Source organism: Convolutriloba macropyga, chromosome 11, assembly GCF_964194025.1.
Source record: "Convolutriloba macropyga chromosome 11, txConMacr16.3, whole genome shotgun sequence".
Taxonomy (NCBI): Eukaryota; Metazoa; Xenacoelomorpha; order Acoela; family Convolutidae; genus Convolutriloba; species Convolutriloba macropyga.
In genome coordinates, this window is record NC_134478.1 from 59177663 (window position 1) to 59200164 (window position 22502).

At 34.5% G+C, this 22502-nt stretch overlaps 1 protein-coding gene across 1 annotated transcript; it reads left to right on the forward strand.

Moving 5' to 3' along the window:
• Positions 1 to 776: 776 nt before the first annotated feature.
• Positions 777 to 22036, forward strand: LOC142349197 (potassium channel subfamily K member 10-like). Its single transcript, XM_075400606.1, has 6 exons — positions 777 to 782; positions 6250 to 6376; positions 10897 to 11094; positions 13123 to 13152; positions 20842 to 21155; positions 21601 to 22036. Exons 1-6 carry the CDS (start codon positions 777 to 779, stop codon positions 21853 to 21855), a joined length of 930 nt encoding a protein of 309 aa, XP_075256721.1. The 3' UTR covers positions 21856 to 22036.
• The last annotated feature ends 466 nt before the right edge of the window (positions 22037 to 22502 follow it).

A 22502-nucleotide genomic window follows, 5' to 3' on the forward strand; every position in this document is an offset into this window, starting at 1 on the left:
TTACTAATTTTTCGAGGAGGTTCGGAGGGTGTATTGCCTTCTGCCGCAAAAGTATCACTTTCATTCCATAATTTTCTATTTTGCTTCAAGCTTTTTTCGTTTTTACCTTGACATAGACTGGAGGGTGTGTTGCCTTCCGGCTAATGTTATGACATTGCTCATAATTTGTACTTTTTTTCTAATGGTCACGAAGATTTTTAGTTTCTCGAAATGAGTTCCCAGCTACTGATCAGCGTACCGGGGACATTAGTGATGGGATCTTTTGTAGTACTCAGATTTGTGGTAATTTTCGAGACCGCAGTTTTGACAACGTGGCAGCCAATACGAATGGTTCAAATGATCCTTTTGAATGACGGAGTTGAGCATACATTATCTTTGACCCCAAATACCCCAGAATTTGAGTCCTTTATGGCATGGGTTACTGAAGTTGAAATGAGCGACGAGCAGGAGCAAGCTTTGTATCCTCTGATTGCGGTTCTTGGAGACTACTACGGTTCCTCTGATAGCGAACACTGACTACTATTTCGATCAGATCTACAGTGCTAAATTTTAATTGTTTGCTCATGATAACAAACTTTCTTAGGCTGTGCTTATTTCGAACAATTTTTTTAAAAATGTGCTAAGTTTTTACTCTGTTTTATGTTTGTGATAAAGGAACTAATTTCTCTCAATTAATGCGCAATTAAAAACTTCGATGTTTTATGTTTATGATAAAGAAACCAATTGAAAGCTTGTCTTCTTTCTTGTTTTTCATGCATTTAGTGAGTGTGGTTAATATGAGTGTCAGTATTATCCAATAAAACTTTTAGTCTGATGCGAAATATAGGCTGAACGAATATTAACTCTAGTTATTAACTCTAGAATTTTAGGCTGAACGAATATTAACTCTAGTTATTAACTCTAGAATCGGGTCAAAGAATTGTTCAAAACAAATTGAACTCGGTAGGAGTACCACTCGGTAGGAGTGCAGTTAAAGTGTAACACAAAAAAATTTTTTGCTATAGCTTGCCTCGGAAAAAAAGTTAGCTTTTCATACGGATGCTAATTTCGCCATTAGCGAATTTTAAAAAAGTTTTGTTTCATTGGGCCAAAACTTTGTTCAAATCGGATCAAACTTGGCACAGAGTGTTTCCATGGTACCTAGTTACCATGGAAATACTTTGTGCCAAGTTTGATCCGATTTGAACAACTCTTTGACACAATGAAAAAGACCTATTTTTAAAATTCAATCATTGCAAGTTAATCGAAATAATTGGAAATTTCCGTATAAAAGGCTAACTTTTTTCCTAGACAAGTTATAGCAAAAAATTTTTTGCTTCAGACTCTAGGTGCTCATGGGACACCTCCATGCCGACTTTTGTCCAATTTGAAGAAGTTTTTAACCATACGAAAAAGACCTATTTTTAGAAATACTTTTTCGAAATAATCGCAGTTTTTTGTTCGAAAATGTAACTTTTTCCAGGGACAAGCAGCTGGAGTCTAATACAAAAAAATTTTTTTGTTTGCCCCTGGAAAAAGTTACATTTTCGAACGAAAAGTTGCGATTATTCGGAGTAAGCATTTTTAAAAATAGGTCTTTTCCGTATGGTCAAAAACTTCTTCAAATTGGACCAAACTCGGCATGGAGTGTCCCATGAGTACCTAGAGTCTAAAGCGAAAGATTTTTTGGTATAGCTTACCTAGGAAAAAAGTTGGGTTTTCATACGGAAATTTGCGATTATTTCTAATAAGTAATTTTTAAAAAAAGATCTTATTGATTAGGTCTTAGAGTATTCCAAAGTAAACCAAACTCGGCAAGGAGTCTCCTATGAGTACCTAGAGTCTAAAGCGAAAAGTTTTTTTGCTATAGCTTGTCTAGGAAAAAAGTTAGTCTTTCATACGGAAATTTGCGAATTTCGCGAGTAACGAATTTTAAAAATAGGTATTTTTCATGGGGTCAAGGAGTTGTCCAAATCAAACCAAACTCGGCATGGAGTGTCCTATGAGTACCTAGAGTCTAGAGAGAAAAGATTTTTTGGTATAGCTTGCCTAGGAAAAAAGTTGGGTTTTCATACGGAAATTTGCGATTATTTCTAATAAGTAATTTTAAATAATTTTTAAAAATAGGTCTTTTTGATTAGGTCTTAGAGTTGTCCAAAGTGAACCAAACTCGGCATGGAGTCTCCTATGAGTACCTAGAGTCTAAGGCGAAAAGATTTTTTGGTATAGCTTGCCTAGAAAAAAAGTTGGGTTTTCATACGGAAATTTGCGAGTTTCGCGAATAACGAATTTTAAAAATAGGTCTTTTTCATGGGGTCAAGGAGTTGTCCAAATCAAACCAAACTCGGCATGGAGTGTCCTATGAGTACCTAGAGTCTAAAGCGAAAAAATTTTTTGGTATAGCTTGCCTAGGAAAAAAGTTGGGTTTTCATACGGAAATTTGCGAATTTCGCGAATAACGAATTTTAAAAATAGGTCTTTTTCATCGGGTCAAGGAGTTGTTCAAATCAAACCAAACTCGGCATGGAGTGTCCTATGAGTACCTAGAGTCTAAAGCGAAAAAATTTTTTGGTATAGCTTGCCTAGGAAAAAAGTTGAGGGTTCATACGGAAATTTGCGATTATTTCTAATAAGTAATTTTAAATAATTTTTAAAAATAGGTCTTTTTGATTAGGTCTTAGAGTTGTCCAAAGTGAACCAAACTCGGCTTGGAGTCTCCTATGAGTACCTAGAGTCTAAAGCAAAAAGATTTTTTGGTATAGCTTGCCTAGGAAAAAAGTTGGGTTTTCATACGGAAATTTGCGAATTTCGCGAATAACGAATTTTAAAAATAGGTCTTTTTCATGGGGTCAAGGAGTTGTCCAAATCAAACCAAACTCGGCATGGAGTGTCCCATGAGTACCTAGAGTCTAAAGCGAAAAGATTTTTTGGTATAGCTTGCCTAGGAAAAAACTTGGGTTTTCATACGGAAATTTGCGAATTTCGCGAATAACGAATTTTAAAAATAGGTCTTTTTCATGGGGTCAAGGAGTTGTCCAAATCAAACCAAACCCGGCATGGAGTGTCCCATGAGTACCTATAGTCTAAAGCGAAAAGATTTTTTGGTATAGCTTGCCTAGGAAAAAAGTTGGGTTTTCATACGGAAATTTGCGAATTTCGCGAATAACGAATTTTAAAAATAGGTCTTTTTCATCGGGTCAAGGAGTTGTTCAAATCAAACCAAACTCGGCATGGAGTGTCCTATGAGTACCTAGAGTCTAAAGCGAAAAAATTTTTTGGTATAGCTTGCCTAGGAAAAAAGTTGAGGGTTCATACGGAAATTTGCGATTATTTCTAATAAGTAATTTTAAATAATTTTTAAAAATAGGTCTTTTTGATTAGGTCTTAGAGTTGTCCAAAGTGAACCAAACTCGGCTTGGAGTCTCCTATGAGTACCTAGAGTCTAAAGCGAAAAGGTTTTTTGGTATAGCTTGCCTAGGAAAAAAGTTGGGTTTTCATACGGAAATTTGCGAATTTCGCGAATAACGAATTTTAAAAATAGGTCTTTTTCATGGGGTCAAGGAGTTGTCCAAATCAAACCAAACTCGGCATGGAGTGTCCCATGAGTACCTAGAGTCTAAAGCGAAAAGATTTTTTGGTATAGCTTGCCTAGGAAAAAACTTGGGTTTTCATACGGAAATTTGCGAATTTCGCGAATAACGAATTTTAAAAATAGGTCTTTTTCATCGGGTCAAGGAGTTGTTCAAATCAAACCAAACTCGGTATAGAGTATCCCGTGTGTACCTAGAGTCTAAAGCAAAAAAATTTTTGTCATAGCTTGCCTAGGAAAAAAGTTAGTTTTTCATACGGATATTTGCGATTAATTCGAATAGTTAATTTTAAATAATTTTAAAAAATAGGTCTTTTTGATTAGGTCTTAGAGTTGTCCAAAGTGAACCAAACTCGGCTTGGAGTCTCCTATGAGTACCTAGAGTCTAAAGCGAAAAGATTTTTTGGTATAGCTTGCCTAGGAAAAAACTTGGGTTTTCATACGGAAATTTGCGAATTTCGCGAATAACGAATTTTAAAAATAGGTCTTTTTCATGGGGTCAAGGAGTTGTCCAAATCAAACCAAACTCGGCATAGAGTATCCCGTATGTACCTAGAGTCTAAAGCAAAAAGAATTTTTTTCATAGCTTGCCTAGGAAAAAAGTTAGTTTTTCATACGGAAATTTGCGATTATTTCGAATAAAGAATTTTAAAAATAGGTCTTTTTCATCGGGTCAAGGAGTTGTTCAAATCAAACCAAACTCGGTATAGAGTATCCCGTGTGTACCTAGAGTCTAAAGCAAAAAAAATTTTTGTCATAGCTTGCCTAGGAAAAAAGTTAGTTTTTCATACGGAAATTTGCGATTAATTCGAATAGTTAATTTTAAATAATTTTAAAAAATAGGTCTTTTTGATTAGGTCTTAGAGTTGTCCAAAGTAAACCAAACTCGGCTTGGAGTCTCCTATGAGTACCTAGAGTCTAAAGCGAAAAGATTTTTTGGTATAGCTTGCCTAGGAAAAAACTTGGGTTTTCATACGGAAATTTGCGAATTTTGCGAATAACGAATTTTAAAAATAGGTTTTTTTCTTGGGGTCAAGGAGTTGTCCAAATCAAACCAAACCCGGCATGGAGTGTCCCATGAGTACCTAGAGTCTAAAGCGAGAAGATTTTTTGGTATAGCTTGCCTAGGAAAAAACTTGGGTTTTCATACGGAAATTTGCGAGTTTCGCGAATAACGAATTTTAAAAATAGGTCTTTTTCGTCGGTTCAAGGAGTTGTCCAAAGTGAACCAAACTCGGCATGGAGTCTCCTATGAGTACCTAGAGTCTAAAGCGAAAAGATTTTTTGGTATAGCTTGCCTAGAAAAAAAGTTGGGTTTTCATACGGAAATTTGCGAGTTTCGCGAATAACGAATTTTAAAAATAGGTCTTTTTCGTCGGTTCAAGGAGTTGTCCAAAGTGAACCAAACTGGGTATGGAGTATACCATGGGTGTCTAGAGTCTAAAGCAAAAAGAATTTTTTTCATAGCTTGCCTAGGAAAAAAGTTAGTTTTTCATACGGAAATTTGCGATTATTTCGAATAAAGAATTTTAAAAATAGGTCTTTTTCATCGGGTCAAGGAGTTGTTCAAATCGAACCAAACTCGGTATGGAGTATTCCAAGTGTATATAGAATCTAGGGGAAAAAAATTTCTGGTATTGCTTGCCTCTGGAAAAAGTTACTTCTTTCTTTATTTTATTTTATCTAATATATTTTGTAATTTATTATGTTTTTGTTATCGTTTCCGACAGTTCTTAACTATTTTATTGTTTGCTTTTGTTTTGTTTTGTTTTGGTCTTGTTTTGTTTTGGAGATAGAGTTTAGGCCTGGTTTTTTGCCAGTGCTTTGCTCAAAAATCTCCTATAGTTGAATGTTCATAACTCCGCCGTAGCCGGTCCCCAGCCCGGTTGAGAGAAGGAGGAGGGAAACACACCCAAAACATACTGGAAAATCTCAAAAAGTTGTTCGTTAGTTCAACTGTAGATTTTTTCCGACAGTATTTAACCTATTTCAGCTCTCGAAATACGAGATGAATGACTCGAATTATGTAGATTTATGATTCGAAGTAGGGGCCGCATGAATCGAATTAGGTTGATTTATGATTCGAAACGGTAGGATTATGACTCGACAGACCGGGTCATTGTTCCGAAATACCAAATTTATGAATCGAAAGACCGGGTCATTGTTCCGAAATACCTGATTTATGATTCGAAATACAAGATGCATGACTCGAATTATGTGGATTTATGATTCGAAATACGAGATGCATGACTCGAATTATGTAGATTTATGATTCGAAGTAGGGGCTGCATGAATCGAATTAGGTTGATTTATGATTCGAAACGGTAGGATTATGACTCGACAGACCGGGTCATTGTTCCGAAATACCAGATTTATGAATAGAAAGACCGGGTCATTGTTCTGAAATACCAGATATATGATTCGACTTACCGGGTCATTAACTTCTTCCGGGTCCGTGTATTTAACGACCCGGAATGACACCCCCCCCCAGACGACGTTTTGTCGAGTCATAATTCTACCACCTCGCCCCGGGGACCAAAGTTTGGGTGGCGCTGTTCCGTCTCGGCCATACCCGAGTTTGCTCTGTTCAGTCTGGCCCATACCCAATTTCGGTCTGTTCGGTCTGGTTCATACCTGTCTTGGGTCGCAAACGTCGTCTCAGATTTCCAACATTTGTGTAGATAGACGAGTTGCTGGCGTCTCTGGGCTACAACCAGTTCAAAGTTGACCCGAGCAGTGATGAGATTGTGACGTCATGGGACTTGGCAGGGGCTGTCTACTTCTGTATCACCACAGTCACTACTATAGGTATAATCCAGATTTCTGGATACAATTGATTATCATTATTGTTATATGCAATCAATTCAGAAGAGTTCAGAATTAAAAATAAATCACAAAATGATCTTTAAACAATTCACGGATTTTTCATGTCAACTATCTTCATTTGTTTTTCTGAGTCTTAAGAAGAAAACTTTTTATTGTGCTGGCTAAGAAGAATAATTTTCATGATTTTATCGTTCATTCACACAACTGCACAAATAAAAAACGAAAAACAGTATAATTTGCTTTCGAAAAAAGAGTTACATTTCACTCAGTATGGTTTTTCACTTCAAAAAATCTCCTAAGTCCGAGTTTCCCTGTATGAAATTTTTTAATATATTCCTACCAGCTTTTTTCTCAAGTTAGGACAGTGACTACCGAGGTCAGCATCCCATATTCCCCTGTTTTTTCAAACAAATTAAAAGCTTTATACCTTCTCATATTTTTGACAAAAACTCAATCTGTTAGAAATTGTCGTTACTTTCTTGGTCCTGACGTTTTCATTAGTTTGATCGCCTCACTCATTGGGTGAGTAAAAATGCTCAAGAACGGTTTCTAGCAGATTATCATTATCCTTGGTGACGAAGTTTATTAATTTGTTTCCCACCAACTGGGTGAGCGTAAAAATGTCAACATAAATATCTCAATCATTTTATCCAGTATTCAATCACAGAGTACCATAAAATTGAGAGTCACGGGCAACGAGCATCGTAGCGAAGCCTCGCATTGCGAATATTGAAACAACTTCAGCAAGATGATTGGAAGCTACTGTCAGTTCAGCAGTTCTTTCCGAATAATCTCTCGGATTCCCCAGATTACATCGAAAGCTAGCTGAATAAATTGGACGCCTACTTCATAGCTTTTATGCAAATGCTGGACATTTTTTCAGTCCTCGGGTGCACCTAGCCGAAAACCTAACCTCCTTTAGGCATCTAAAATAGTGTTGGCGGCAGCGGGGAGGTAAAGTAACGTTCAGTTAAGCGAGTTGACGTGCATTGAAACTACAGGAAAATATATTCTTGGCCTAGAATTTTCTCGGGCAAAATAGTTTTCTATTCTGATACGGGCGAAAAGCTCAGCAGTTTTGCAGGCCGAATAATTTGTTCTCTTACTCGATCATAACGAGATACCAGCTCAGCTCGGCCATGGCATCAAAAAGCACAATCTCTACTTGCAAGCCTTCATCCAAAAGATTGAAATTTGGTTGCTGATTACTAATCCTAATTTTAAGTGAGATAATTTTGCTAACTCAGAAATGTGAACGCATTTTTTATTTCCTAACAGTTTTAAATCAGTCGATTTTCTATCCAGGAACGTCCAATTAGGGTGTCTAATGAAGTCAGTTTAGGGTGAACTCACAAATTTCTCACTCGTCATGAATTCTGTAAATTGTCTTCCTTTAGCAGAAAATACTAGAGAGCTTCAGTTTTGTTTTCGCTTTTTTGTCTTTTTATGGACACATTTTTATTAATATTAATTTACGCTCTTAAGAGTTACAGGGAAATTAAAAATTTGACGTTTTTAACATTTTGCCCGCTAGGAACGCATCCTTATCCTTGCCTGTTCTTTTCTAATTTTTCTTGTGATCCACGTGGATTACTTTTAAAGGCAATTTTGAGGTTATTTGTCAGCTAAGTTCATTTTTGTGAAATGTTTTTATCCTTTTTAGCTTTCGTGCCCATCAATCAAAACTAATCTTGTGGTCAATTGGTGACGTGTTTAAAAATCTATTTGAGCTTGGATTGACAACTTCTAAACTTCTAAGTTAAAAATTTTTTGAAAGGGTACACAGACTCTAATATTTATTTCTTTTCGATTGGAAATGCATGTTTTTGGTCTTCTGGTCAGGAAAGCTCTATTGTTCCGAGTTCATATTTTAACTGAAATCCAAGTAAGAATGTAGAACGAGCAATTTCTGCACAGCCAGCATTTTCAAGCAGTTTGATTCGAATCGTTTGTTGCAATTTATTTAAAACTCACAAAAATGAAAATTCTACTGTCTTAAAAACTTAATATCATTTTTGTGCATGAGTTATCAGTTATTGCTATGTCTGAATAAGGCTTTAGTTTTTTTAGTAGTTGTTCAGGAGGTGAATATGAACCCGTATTACTAACTTCAATTTTTGAGACAATCAGGGGAAACGAGTTAAAATTAAAATTTTGGTAATATGTGATCGTCTTATTCCTTGCTTCTATTACTTCTTCAGCCACTTAATTTTAAATTTGTTTGCAAATTTATTTTATTCAACAAACACTTTACTTGAGAGCTCTAAGCCAAACCCTTAAAATCAGGTGGGATCTAAAATAAGGTTTAGTTTAAAAAGGCTGGAATTGTGTTTTTAAATACTTTGTCCTTTATTGCGTTTAAATTTCTTCCTCTAAAAATTAATATTTAAAACTAATTTTCGAATACTACTCCCACCCTTATATTTTGTTTACGTTGAAATTGATATGGTTGAATGTAGTTTAATTTCCTGATTGGTTTTACGATTGAATTTGCTCGAATTTTTTACGATTGGTTTTACGATTGAATTTTTTAATCCAACTTCGAAATTATAAATAGTTTTGTAGCCGCCTTTGCAAATTTTTCCATTGGATCCAATTTTTAAGTTACAAATTTAAATTGTTCATAAATAAAAATTTTTAGTTTAACTCAATTTTTTTACGGTGGGAATTTACAAAAAAGAACTGCTCATTCCATTGTAAAAATTCATGTGAACTTTAAAATGATTGTGAAATAATTGCAATAAACTTACCAGAAACTCACCTATATCTTCAAACAGCATTATATAATTTAGGAAACCTGGCGTTTCGTTTTGAATGAAGAGTTACCTGACATCAAGCGCTTTTTATTATCTGGACTTTAAGTTGATATGTAATTTTATGTCAAGAGGTAGTTATGAAAAGTCAAAAAGGCCACTAATGTCTTTTCGGTTAGCCGGAAAAAAGTTTTTTTATACAAAAGGTTGTTGAAAAAACGTAAAAATGAGTTTGGGACCTACAAAAGACAGAAGAGAAAATGATGCCCAAACGTCAATACTGGATTTTATTCTATAATTTTAACAAGTGATTGTGTGAATGATATAGCATTGAGCTTATAGTCTTTTCATCTCACAACATCTCAAATCGCTTATCCGATTAAATTAATTTTCGCATGAAAAGCCCGCGGCGAATTAAAAATCCAAAAGAAAATATTTATGGAGTAGTAGACAAAAACGAGGCTCAACGCGAGAGCTTTGGAAATTCTAATCACGTTCTTAGAACTCGAGAGTCCTGGAAAATGGTTTCTGGAATTTGAAACTGATGTCTTTTTTCTTTTTGCACTTCCGCGAGAAAGCGTAAAGTAAAAATTTTAATCTAACAGTGCGTTTCAGAAAAAAATTACAGTTATTTTAGTTTCATTTAAACAGAGTTTTAGTGCAACCATAAAGATTTGAAAATTTTTGGATCAGTTAATTGGAAATATCCCGTTAGTTTTTTGCAAATGTAATTGTAATGCAAAATGTAAAAACGCTCTTAATGCAACTGAAAATTGATTTACTAACTGATCATCCAACTATTCCATGTTACGATTAAAAGAAGAACATGTTGAGGATAAACTAATCCACATACATTACATGCCCAGCCCATCGAGTGGGAACCGAATTGAAAAGAAAATCACAATCATTCCCCAATCAAATAAATTTAGGTTCCTGAGTTCAATCGTTTATCGGAGACTCCTTGACTCAAACTCACGACCAACTCAATTTTCTAAGATTGTTTAGCTTTGCAACAAGCATATATCCGTTGAGACGAACTATGGAATTGGTATTAAATTTCTATGGTGCTATGATTATTAATGATAATGGGGGGCTATGATTATTTATAATTTTGTGGGGTCTACAATGGGAAAGATCCAATATAATGGCCTGTGCTAGGGTCATCCCGAAGCTATATTTCCATATATAAGCTCCCCCTCCCCCCCCCCCCCCCCCACACACACACACACACACTGTAAATTATTATAGCCCCCATTATCGTATAATTACCATGATTGGGGGGGGGGGCTATACTTTATGTGACCACTAAGCTGGGGGAGGGTCGAGGTTATAATGGAAGACCTATTCTGTTTAGGTCTGAATATGAAGAAACTGCTGAAATTGCGGTGAATTTTTTATGTTCCAGCTCTTATCAGCTCCATTTATCACATTTCCGCTAGAACAAGCGTTGAAATAGCTTAAAACACTCACGTGCACATTTTAAAATGCCAAAAGTCTGCAGTGCCAGAAGTTAAAATGCCAGAAGTTGCTACTTAGCCAGAAGTTGAATTTCGTTGACTTTCCTCATTTTAAAACGTGCGCGATTCGTGTTTTAAGCATGGTTAAGTGACTCTGCAGAAGTCACTTCGAAATTCTGACTTAATATCTCGAATGGCTTCGCGGTTCTCGATAAACGCCAGAAGTTCTCGGTGACTTCAAGCAGAGTCGCTTAACCATTACTGAGACCTCCATCGTAATTTTTTATTTCAGGCTATGGCAACATAGCCCCTTCCCACGATAGAACCAGACTGCTGACAATATTCTACACCATTCTTGGAATTCCTGCATTTCTGTACGCCTGTAGTCAGCTCTCTAGTCTCTTCAGCTATATGTTTTACAGGTGCAGACGCCGCATGGGCATTCACTACAAACCAGACAAGACTGATTCCACAAATTCAAAAATGAACAGTAAGTTAAGATATTTTGTTGTTTTTCGGGCACCGTGGTTGGGCTGTGTTCGGTAGCGCCTAAAGTGTTTGTCATCAAAACTTTTCTTCCAACAATAAGTAGTGGGTTAAGAAAGTTGAACAATAAGCAGTTATATGATCAGAGACATTTTTTCTGAAACATTTACATTTTGGTTGACACCATAAAGTTTTTCATTGGCGTAATAATGTTTTAACTAAACTCAAATGATTTAACAAAAGAGCAATAATTATCAAAATATTATGCGTGCGACAGCATATTATCGCTCGAATGTTTTCCAAAACTATTTTACCTTCCAAAATACGTTCTTAGACATAAGATATAAGATATGCAGAAGATGACATAAGATATATAATCCTCAACCGAGGTAAGGTAATATAAAATACTGTCCTGGATAGGTTTTTTGGTGTAAAAAAATTATCTTAACTTTGCATGATGTTCTCTACTTTGCGTGCAACTAAAGCAACCTTCCTCGAATTTGGCTAGACAATAAATCGTGTACTGAAATTTGGCTGGACACTTAAAGGTGTCCTGGAGTTTTGTTGGACAGTAAAACCTTTCCTGAAATTTGGCTGTACAATAAAAACTGTCCTCGAATTACGCAGGACATGTAACGAAAGACATGTAAGGAAATTGGTAAACCATTGAATAAGGTTAGAGAAGGTCACAAGATCGAACCCAGATGCTGGCAGAAATTTCAGTTCGACTCATTTTTGTTTCTAAAAGAAACTTGGCTGGACTTACAAAACGAATTAGCCTTCACTTTAACAAGGGTCATCTATCGTGTAATTTAATTTAATATAAACTCCCAACCGCCTGGAATTATTAGGTTTTTCGTAATTTCCAGATCTAGACTAGGGTGCTCCGACTAAAACCGATTAAAGATGTAGCATGAGTTTAATCTGCGAAGAAGTGGGAGCTAAAAGTTACTATGACATCATGCACTGCTAATTTTCTGACAGCAGAAATTGTTCGAGGCCCTAACTGTTCAAAAAACTATATTATATAACTTTAGTTTCAACCAAAATATTTGCCTATCATTCATTTTTAATTGGTGAAAGGTGGAAAACTTCAGTTGATGCTCAAGAAAAACGCCCAAACTAAATTAATTCCTCCCGTCGTGAGTTTTTTTATCTTACCTAACCAAAATGGAGAAAACAATAGATATTCTGCGCAAAAAATTGCCGCCATTCATTCGCAAATTTCAATAAAAGCCCATTACATCATACATCATTGACAAATTAGTTGCACTGCTAATATGTGATTCATTAAACTAATGAACTATAGATGACTATAGTTGTGATTATAATGTTAACTGTCATATTAATTGCTATGCTACGGTATAGCTTTTTTTCAACTCTATTATCCAACTTTTGCATTTTGTAACAAAGTTAACTGATGTTTTGTAAAGCGTACTGATGTTTTGTGAAAATCGACTCAAATTGTATAACTTCATTGAATATTTTTAAGACAGTTTTAGCAGTATCAACAAAAAACACGCAAAATGCGGAGAAATTTTTCTAGCATGACTTCTGAAAGGAAGAATTTCGAATTTTCATTTTTTTAAAGTTCTGCCAAAAAATTCTTGACATTAATCCTGCTTCCAATGCTTCAACGTTCAAATCTGATTTGTCTTCAAACGTGCATTATTTTATCTCTTCTACGACTGAGGTTCTTTCCAATTTTAGACTCCCTCCCTGCTCACCTCTAATAAAAATATTTGGTCTCATAATTACCTAACATTGGGACTGCAATACTTCCATTTTAATTTAATCATGCGAATTAAATTATTTTAATGTATTTCAAGTTTCTGAAAACGCTACGAAACCGTTTCAAAATTTTTAATTTATAATCAATATTTTTCAAATTGTCATTTCCGATTTAAGTTTCCTCTTTCATAAGTTCTTTTGACGGCGTCTTCTTAATTTGTTCACGGATTGCTAAATTTACCAGGCAACTTGAAATTCAATATTGTCTAATCTAAGTCACATACAAATGTTGTTATTTCAGTAAATGGTTCAAACCAAATCAACACTTCAGGTTTTGAGACAGTCTGTTTTAAATGGGCTTCTTTTACCCACATGTTTAGAATGTAGACGACATCTGGGCGAAAAACCCTCGGTTCTCCACCCCTTCCTCCCTCCAACACTCCCCGCTTAACCACCCCCCCCCCCTCACCCGTGTCTCGGACAATCGCTGTCATATTAGCATAACATAACATAGTTATCATTTGGTTGAAAGATGGAAAATGGTCAGAAAAAAACAATGAATATTTCCTGAAAAATTTTTGCAGTTATTTAATTGTTATTTTGCATCGTTAATATTAATAATAAAACTCAAAAACTATAACAATGATTCTTTAAAAATACCATGCTTAAAAAATTTAGTTCAGTTCACAACAATGGTTATCAAGAGAATGTCGATTGCGTCAAGCTGAATATTTGTCGCAAATTTGTTGTCGTCATTCTGGCCAATTTTCTTCATTCAATCCGACTCTAAACAGTCAATTTCATCTTTTCATGACCAGAGTTTTGGGAGGAAGCGGTCATAATTTCCTGGGAAGTTGAATATAGCTGCTTAATTGTGATGTGCTTTACGTGTGCTATGCGATTGATGCGCGCAATTTGCTCCAACTTAGCGAGCATTATTGTTGCCATAATTAAAAGTATTCTACTTATTCTCATATTTCCCCCCCCCCCCTAAAGGGACTTTTTTAATAATTGTTTTCTTTTCTAAAATTAATATAGGACGACTGGGGTGATTAAAAAATGCATTTAGCTTAATTGGTATATATGTTTTTGTGAGTTCTTCATAGCCTGTATATATACTCCTTGCCTGAACTGCAATATTTATTTTGATAGGGCAAAATTTCTTTGAATATCTTGAGAACATTACAAGATATTATCAATATGTTAATAAAACTTGCTCAAGCCTGACACATAAAATACACATAAAGTCTTGTCTACGAAACTGTTGACGAAATGTTCTGTACGGCATTGAAATTATTAAAAAAGTGAAAAGCACGATAATTAATGAATAAAAGAAAATGTGACTAACTTTTTTCTCCTGAAGTTCATGAAATATACAACCTGTTCCATGTAGTATCAGAGATACTGCACCCCTTTATTGTTAAATTAAACTGTACCGAGTTTTAATTGGATTGCCGTCATTTTTTGCGCGACTGAAATAATATTGACTGCTGTTTATAATGATCTGGCAAGTGTGTTTGCTAATCGTGTTTTCTCCTAAATTTATTAAAGGTATTGAAATTTGTTTTGTTTCTATCAGGCTAACAGATTAGCATACACTTATATAAAAACAAATATATCACAATTGAAAACAGCAAAAGCGCAGGATCAAAATTATTTCAAGAAAGTTTTTAAAATTTTAGTAGTTTAAGGTCTGATATTTTTAGATGTTTATTTTGGATGTAGGTATTGAGTTTTTGTGTGGCCAGTTTGTCCTTCAGACAGTTATTATCAGTTCTATATAATTGTAAGTTCTATACATTAATTAGAGTTGTATATTGTATGAAAGTTATTTTTATCAGCTTTGATCAACAAAAAACCTCAAACTGCAACTAGAGTTGATTTTCCTTCATTGTGGTTGAAGAAATATGTGAAAAGTTTCAATTGTTTCTTTTAAAATTCACTTTTTCCTCTATAGGCAGTATTCTTTTGTTTTAACTGCAGACAAATTTCTCATCTTCAGTTGGATAACCTAAACTCTTGAAGACTCGAAGATAACCCATGCTTACGGATGCAATAGTATAAATTAGCTAATTAAAGAACAAGATTAGAAAGCTAATTTGATTTTATGTCACAATATTTGTCTGCTTGATTAATCACGTGTATTGGTTTCCTTTGTTTCAAAACTATGTTTGTTAGTCTTGTTGGAAGTCAATTTTAACAATCGCAGGTTTGTTTAGATGCAATTTATTAACGGAATTCAGATTATTTCTCGAGAAACAAAAAATATATATTTTTGCTTCCAACTTGTAAGATTACTTATGTGTGCCCAAACATGTTCTCGATAGCAGGCCCTGCCGCTAATGCTCCCGCTCTCCTTGGCTTCGCTCAGGTTGCTTTACTTTTCTTTTGCAGGCACAACCTCAAGTCTACTGTTTATACTGTACACATAGGAAAGCGAGAGGTGCAGCTAGAAGACCTAGTCGAATCACATTTTGCTGCAGAGAGAACCTAGTAGAATCCGTTGTTGACGTTCTAAGGTCCAAAAGAATTGATCTGAAAAACAGTCTTTTCATCCAACTTTTCGCTATGCTTTAAATTTAGGCCATCTGAAGCTTTGACGTCAGAATCTTGCTAGTTTTCTTTTGGTAATAAGTACCGTAGTAATTGAGAATGAACCTGGAACTACCAGCCCTCTCATTGATATCATTGTTTATTTTTTTGTGCCTATAGAATTCAATCAGAACCAAACATCTATACTTCAAGTGAATTACTTTTTATTAAACTGCACATGTGTTTCTACTAAATGAGGGTTATAAAGTTGGTAGTTCATTAAACATGCAATATAATTTACTTTATGATGCGATCAAGCACCTTAGCCCGTTCCCCTTTCTTCTAAAATCCTCTCTTTGCCTTTCGGTTTCTCTTCCTCCATCTCGTTTTCCGTTACCTACTTTTATCTTAAAATTTTTTTGGAAAAATTGAAAATGCCGGACCTAAAAACACATAAGTTATCTTCGCCAAGCTTCAGTTCTGGTGTGGTGGGAAACCTGTGAGCGTCCTTTTCACCTCATCCCCAACAACTACGGTGCACACTGTCATCTGTTGAACAAAGCGAAGCAGACGGATTAGTCTATTCACTGTTACACCATTTTTACCACAGTCAGGTTTAGGAGATCGCAATCAAGTTCAACAAGATGATAATAGGAAAAGGGATCGAGTTTAAAGCGTAGTTGAAGCTGCAGTGCTGGCGGGGATTTTGATAAAAAATTTGAAGTGGCCCCTAGTTTTTACGACAATGTAAACATACGGTTGCGCATATTTGTATAACTGACTCAAAGCTTTTACCGCGGCATGCATTTTATGTAAATACTAACTAAACTGAATTTACATTCTTTTGTTCTTCCCTTAGCCAAACAAATAGCACCTGACTAAAGCGTATTTCTTTTTAAAAGATATGGTGTAATTCCGCGTAGGTTAATTTGAAATTAAAAAATTTAGATTTTATTCGATTTTTAGTTTTAAGGAAAATTGAGAATTTTTTGAATATTTATGAAATTGAAAATTAAGGCTTAATGGCAAAATATTTTCAGTGTCCCGTTCTTCAAAAATTTTGTGCAAGATTTCACGAGATAACCAATGGAATTCTTTTATGACTGCCATTTTCAGTGATAATAATGTTTTACCGATGGGTTAAACATGGATCCAATTTTTTAAATAAAAAGACATCAATAATTTTTGGATGGAATTAACGAGCTTCTGTTAAAATTATTAGTAGAGAGAAGTTGGAAAAATTTTAATTTTGCGTATATCCGAGTTTATAATTTATCAACCATTTTTGAGAAAAAACTCATTGTTGGAATTTTTTGAAACAGGTAAATTAAAATTAAAACCAGGTGCTTAAATGTACTTGCAACACAACAATATAAAATTTCAAATCAAAGTAAATTTAAAAACATCAAATTTGTTTGAAAATCACATAAATAAAATTCTTCGCTTTCTATTCTTCCTTAAAATAAAAATATCTTTTAAAAGCTCCCACGTTATTATTCAGAGAAAGTTTTTCATGCTGTGAGTTAAAAAAACCGTTCAAAATATTCTGATTCCCTCTTTGTACGCATTGACGTACAATCGAGTTCATTCAAAAGTTGCTTTTGATATTTTGTCTAATTTTGAATTGATTGTTCCGACCCCACTTGTGGGGGGAGGAACTATATACTCAAATGGGTTGTTTTTTGTTCAGTCAATTTTGGCCGATCGACATATTCATCGCAGAGAAATGTGAGTGGTATCATTAAAAAGCTGGTCCAGCGTCGAATTCAAAATTAAATCGAAATCTATTTGAGAGCTCTTTTTTATAAAACTTTTCTACTTTTTTTGCATTTTTAAGTCACCTAGAGACAAATCACTTTTCATATCAAGGTTCAGTTAATTACAATTCTCCTTTACAGTCAATTGAAGCCCAATGAACAAAAAAATCGTTTTCAAGGAATTACTCATGTTCTTTTTAAAATGGACTCTGAATTTTCGTAATTTTAAATGAAATTTTGAAATTCTTTTTGAGGTTTTACTAAATTTTTGGAGTCTTATGACATGGAAGCATTGACTAGCAATTCAATATGTTCCGTAATGAGATTTAAGTGAGCATATTAAGTGCTTTGAGTGATTAACAGCTAGTGGCTGTTAAGACCTTAAAAATAAGTTTTCGAAAATTTTTTTGAAAATAAACCAATCATAAACTTATTATCGTGAACTGCAATTCAAGCTCTGTGATGACAGCACCCTCTTCCGTCCTACTGTAATCAATTTTAATCTAATTGGTGGTTTTATCTTCTAACTTTAAGTAAAATGACTTCAATGTCACAAGATTTCAAAAAATTTAAAATTTTTTGGACATTTCCTTATTATTGGTTACTTTTGAAATCTTATCACATTATCCTGAAATTGAGAGCTTTTATTGGCTTCAAGAAAACGTTCAGTGGATCACAGGTAAATTTTTCAGAGTAAAGCTTATGTTTTCAAATGGCTTAGACCTTTTCTTCTCGCACTTCTCTACTGAATTTTTGGTTTTTTCCTGATTTTGTTGTTCTTTTCATAGTCATAAGACTTGTTGTAATCTCCTATTGTTTATCTATGAATGCAAACATCTTTTTCTGCCATCGCTTTATTTTTGAGCGTAGTTATTGACCTCCGTTAAAAGTTTTTGAGTTTAATGTCTGTTAAGACTTTAAAAAAATTTTTCGAAATTTTTTTGAACATTAACCGATCCTAAGCATTTTTTCGTGGACTAAAAGTTAGTCTTAGTACTTATATGATCTCTTTTCATTTCTATTGCAGCCAAAGTAATCGGGTTAGTGGTTTTATCTTCAGCCCATTAGTTTCAAAACTTCAATGCCACTAGTTTTCCTATTTTTTTAAGTTTCCATGTACTTTTCTATTTTTGAATTCTTTTGAAATCTTATCACATTATCATGAAGCTGATAGTTCCTATTAGTTTAGGGAAGACGTTCAACTTATCATATTTAAAGTTTTCAGAAAAGAACTCAGGATTTAAATTGCTTCGACACTTTCTTCTGGCCCTTTTCTACTGAATTTTTGGTTGTTGCCTGTCTTTGCTGTTTTCATCTTCAATAACTTGTTGTGAGGTCTTATTGACCAAATAAGAATGGCCAGAAAACTTGTTTTCCCATGAAGGAATAATTTAGCGTATTTAGTGGATTCCGTTGAAAGCTAATGAAATTAATGAGGTTGATACTACGAGTTTTCTCAAAAATTTCGTGGTTCTGATGTATTTGTTCACATTGGATTTTTGAAGCTATATTGATAAAAAAGAAGATTCCCATTGCTTTTAAGAAAATTACAGTTTCTAGTGCTTTTAAAATTACAGTTTAAGAAACACAGTACAGTTTCTAGTGAAAAGTTCTTTTTTTAATGCCTTCGATTTGTCGCTCAATTTTTTTTTCCTGAAATTGCAGTTTTTGCCTCTTTTTGTTCTTTAGGTAGCCGTAAAATGCTGACAAGTCTCTTAGGCTTGTAATTGAGGATTGAATTAATGATGTTACGCGAATCAGGTAGTCAGTGTAAAGCCTTTAGTATTAAAGTTTATGACATACATTTTCATACATTTTTCAAACTTTTAAGTTTTTGTTGTTCTTTTTGTCATATTCTAACTTATTTTCAGCAATGAGAGGTCACATCCAAATTCCTGTATTCCAAAAATATAATTTCTTTTGATATTAATTGTCACCGATGCTTTGTTTGTTGGACAATATGTGTTTTTATAAAAATTTTTTGAGTGGTCATTTTTTGCGCTTCTTTTTCTCTTCTTTCAGAACAATCGCGTAGTAACAGATCCCAATGGTTTACAAATGTGGCCCGAATAAACTTATTTATTCGCTCAGTATAATTCCTGCGGCTGTATTAGTAAAAATAAGAATTGAATTGAAAACTCATAATATTCAGATAATAGCTAATGATCTTAATGGTAGCAAGAGTTTGTGCTTTCGCAAATCGTTTCTAGTTTTTTAGGTTTTTCTTTAGTTCGTTTCTAAGGCTTAAACTACCCGAAGACAAGGCCTTTTGGTTTTGTAATAACTTTTTAGTAATTTATCAAGGATTATTTAGTTAAAAGCTAATGACTTTTAGGACTTTTGAAATTTCTTGGTTTAAAAAACGTTGATTAAATTTTGACTTACGCCTCATTGATCGTTCTCTTTGTTGACTTGTAACATAGTCTCATTAAGAAAACTTTCCGTCCGCTGTGTAGTTAGGAGAAATTAAATTTGAGGAGTTAAGATTTTATCTGACTGCATTTTGACGTTGTTACTATGTGCTTTTAAATTTAGATATTCATTTTTTGTCGTGAAGTTTTTCTTTTTGCTAATTTTTTGGTTGGTTTTTGTCTCGTAGTCTCTGTAAGGTCAGATCTCATTGGTGCTGTAATAAGGCACGGCATTATGTAATTCAATTAGTAGATAGGTTGTGTAACGATTGTTTTAAACTTAAACATTTTTTTTGTTATTTCTTCATTTGGTTGACAATTAAGTCAAAAATGTAGATGAGCTCGGGTCGGAACATCATGTGCGAACGCACATTAACGGGCCGCCTTATTTGATGAAGACTCAGATATGAAAGTTTTCAAGATCTTCAGTTTTTACTATGACAATTAATTTTGATCAGGGACATTTTGGCTATTATGAGCTCAGCTAGAGGGATTTTTGTCTGTATTAGTAATTAATAATCTGAATTTATAATCCTTGAGAAGTCGAGGATTTCACATTCATGCTTTAGCTGTTTGATGTTAAAGATACGCGAGGTAAAGTAATTGTTTATCGTATCATTGCTTTCATCCCAAATTCTTGTTCAATCATATTTTATAATTGTTTTGATCATATTTCATAAAATCCCAAAAGTATTCGATATACTCCTGCTTCTATTAAATGATCCATGCTGATCAGTACCAGTGGTCAGCCCCAGCAAATAGTACCCCAAAAAAAAACGGGGTGGGGTTGTTTTATTTGGTACAAACTTCTTTTTTACTGTTTTCATCATATCGTGTTTTCATCATTATTATTATCGCCTAAACAGGTAATTATCAGTTGTTTCCTCCCTTAAGCACTGAAACAGATGATCATATTGTCGAAAAGCAACGAATTTTTATAATTTAGCTCAGTTTCCAAATTTGATATTATTTATGAAACAACAGATTCAGTTGAAAATGAGCCAAGTTTTAGTTTTTCCATCACAAGCCTCGCCTCTATCACGAAAAATATCAATGACCGATTAATATAAATAATAATAATAATGTTTATAATTCTTCCGTTATCAAATTTGACCCCCCCCCCCCCCCCCCCCTCAGCAGATTAAAAGCAAACATACGCCCTAAAATTTTAGTACACAGCCCTAAAATTTTAAAATTCCATCCAAAATTTGGTCCGAACGTTGCAGGTGTGCTGATCATCATTTCAAATTGCAATCATGCTTTTCGACACAATCAAACGTGAACAAAATACCTCATCAAAGCGTTTTGTTTCTTTTTCAGGAGCATGCTATTACGTCATATGCTCCATCATAATCTTCGGCGTTTTGTTCATACTTCCAATACCACTACTCGTGTACAGAGCTGACCTAACAGCCATCTCGGCTATCTACTTTATCGTCATATCTGTCACTACGGTGGGTTACGGGGACATTTACCCCGTGGATCCGGCAAAAGAGGAGGGCGCAAATGGGTTCAGATTCGGGTTCTGTTTTGCTATTTGGTTCTACATGTTGTTTGGTATCGCACTGTTTGGAAATTTTTTGGATTTGTTGCAGAATATTATTGAAAAGTGGACGATATCGTGTCAAAATAAGGTAAGCTATTCTGTAAATTTTTAGCGTCAACTTTCTTGACGGTCTAGATACACCAGCGGAAAATGTTAGAAGGTTTAGAGAAAACAACTTAATGTAAATTGTGCATAAGATTAGCTTGGCATAGCTTGAAAAGAAGCTCTACTTGTTCAACGTATACTTGGCTAGAGAAAAGAAGCCTTGAGGAACAAAAAAGAACATGAGAGTGGGTTATAAGAAATGCCCAAGTTCGAGAGTTTAAAAACCTTTCTCGAAAGAAGAATTTCATGAAAATAAAACAAAAATGTTTAGCTATGCTTAATGAGAAAAAAACAGTAAAAATTGACAAGTTGCCCTTGGAAGATTGTTTAAAAATTTGTAAAAAAAGAAATTCAATTAAAACTTTGTAAGCTCTCTCGTACATTCTGCCTCCAGTTCTTCATCCATCCAGTTATGTTTATTTCTTCAGATTGAGACAGAAATGAATGACGTCATTGAAAGTGTCCAGAACCAGACAGCATCCCCGGACACCCCAAACGCCCTGGACGCCCTGGCTATGAAATCCCAGACGGTGTTCGCTCTCAGAGAAGACTTTGGACTGGGAATTGGGAGTGGAATAGGAGCAGGAAAAGGGGATGAAACGCGAGGCGGAATAAAAAGTCCACTTGGTGGAAGTGATTCCTCTGAACATACAGATCCGCTTGTAGTTCCAAAGAAGACTTGAAAACTTGTAGTTAGAATTTACAGCGTTTATTGTTTATCTGTTGTTTATCTTTCCTCCGGGTTGTTTGTCAAAACTTCAGTTTAATTATTGCATCGTTTAGAGTGTAGGATCATCTGTTTACTATAATTTGTATCAGTAATTTATATCAAAGCGAAACCAAAACCAGAGATTATGAAAATTTGAGAGGTTTTAACGACAATGATATGGGTAATTTTGGATTATTATTTCCTATCTATTAGTGCTACAGAGCAGCTTGATCTGAACTATTAATTAGTTTCTAAGTTTTCATGTTCTCTTATTAGCACTGAGTTAAGTTCCGTTGTCTAGATATTCATTTCGTTTTGCCATGTAGTTTAGTGTTTTAGTGATTACCGAATTCAAATTGAGTGATTTTGCAGTTTTCATTGTAAAAGACCCACTTAGAATGGCTTTTGTGAGATCATTCAGAAAACATTTTAATAAGACCTTTATGAGCAATGTTTGCCTTGTCAAATTTTTTTAAAAACTTAATTTTACAAAAATTTCATTCACTACCGAGAAGGCTGCTCTTGTTACTTAAGAGAAAACTGACCCGATGAGTCATTACGCCGTGAAACGTACACTTTTATTGAAAGAATTTTTACAAGAAGACGTTTTCACAACTCAAG

Excerpts from the sequence above, each read along its gene's own strand:
- LOC142349197 (XM_075400606.1), top strand. Across the intron at positions 6,377-10,896 it reads CACCACAGTCACTACTATAG|GCTATGGCAACATAGCCCCT; the intron begins GTATAATCCAGA and ends TTTTTATTTCAG. Across the intron at positions 11,095-13,122 it reads CACAAATTCAAAAATGAACA|TAAATGGTTCAAACCAAATC; the intron begins GTAAGTTAAGAT and ends TTGTTATTTCAG.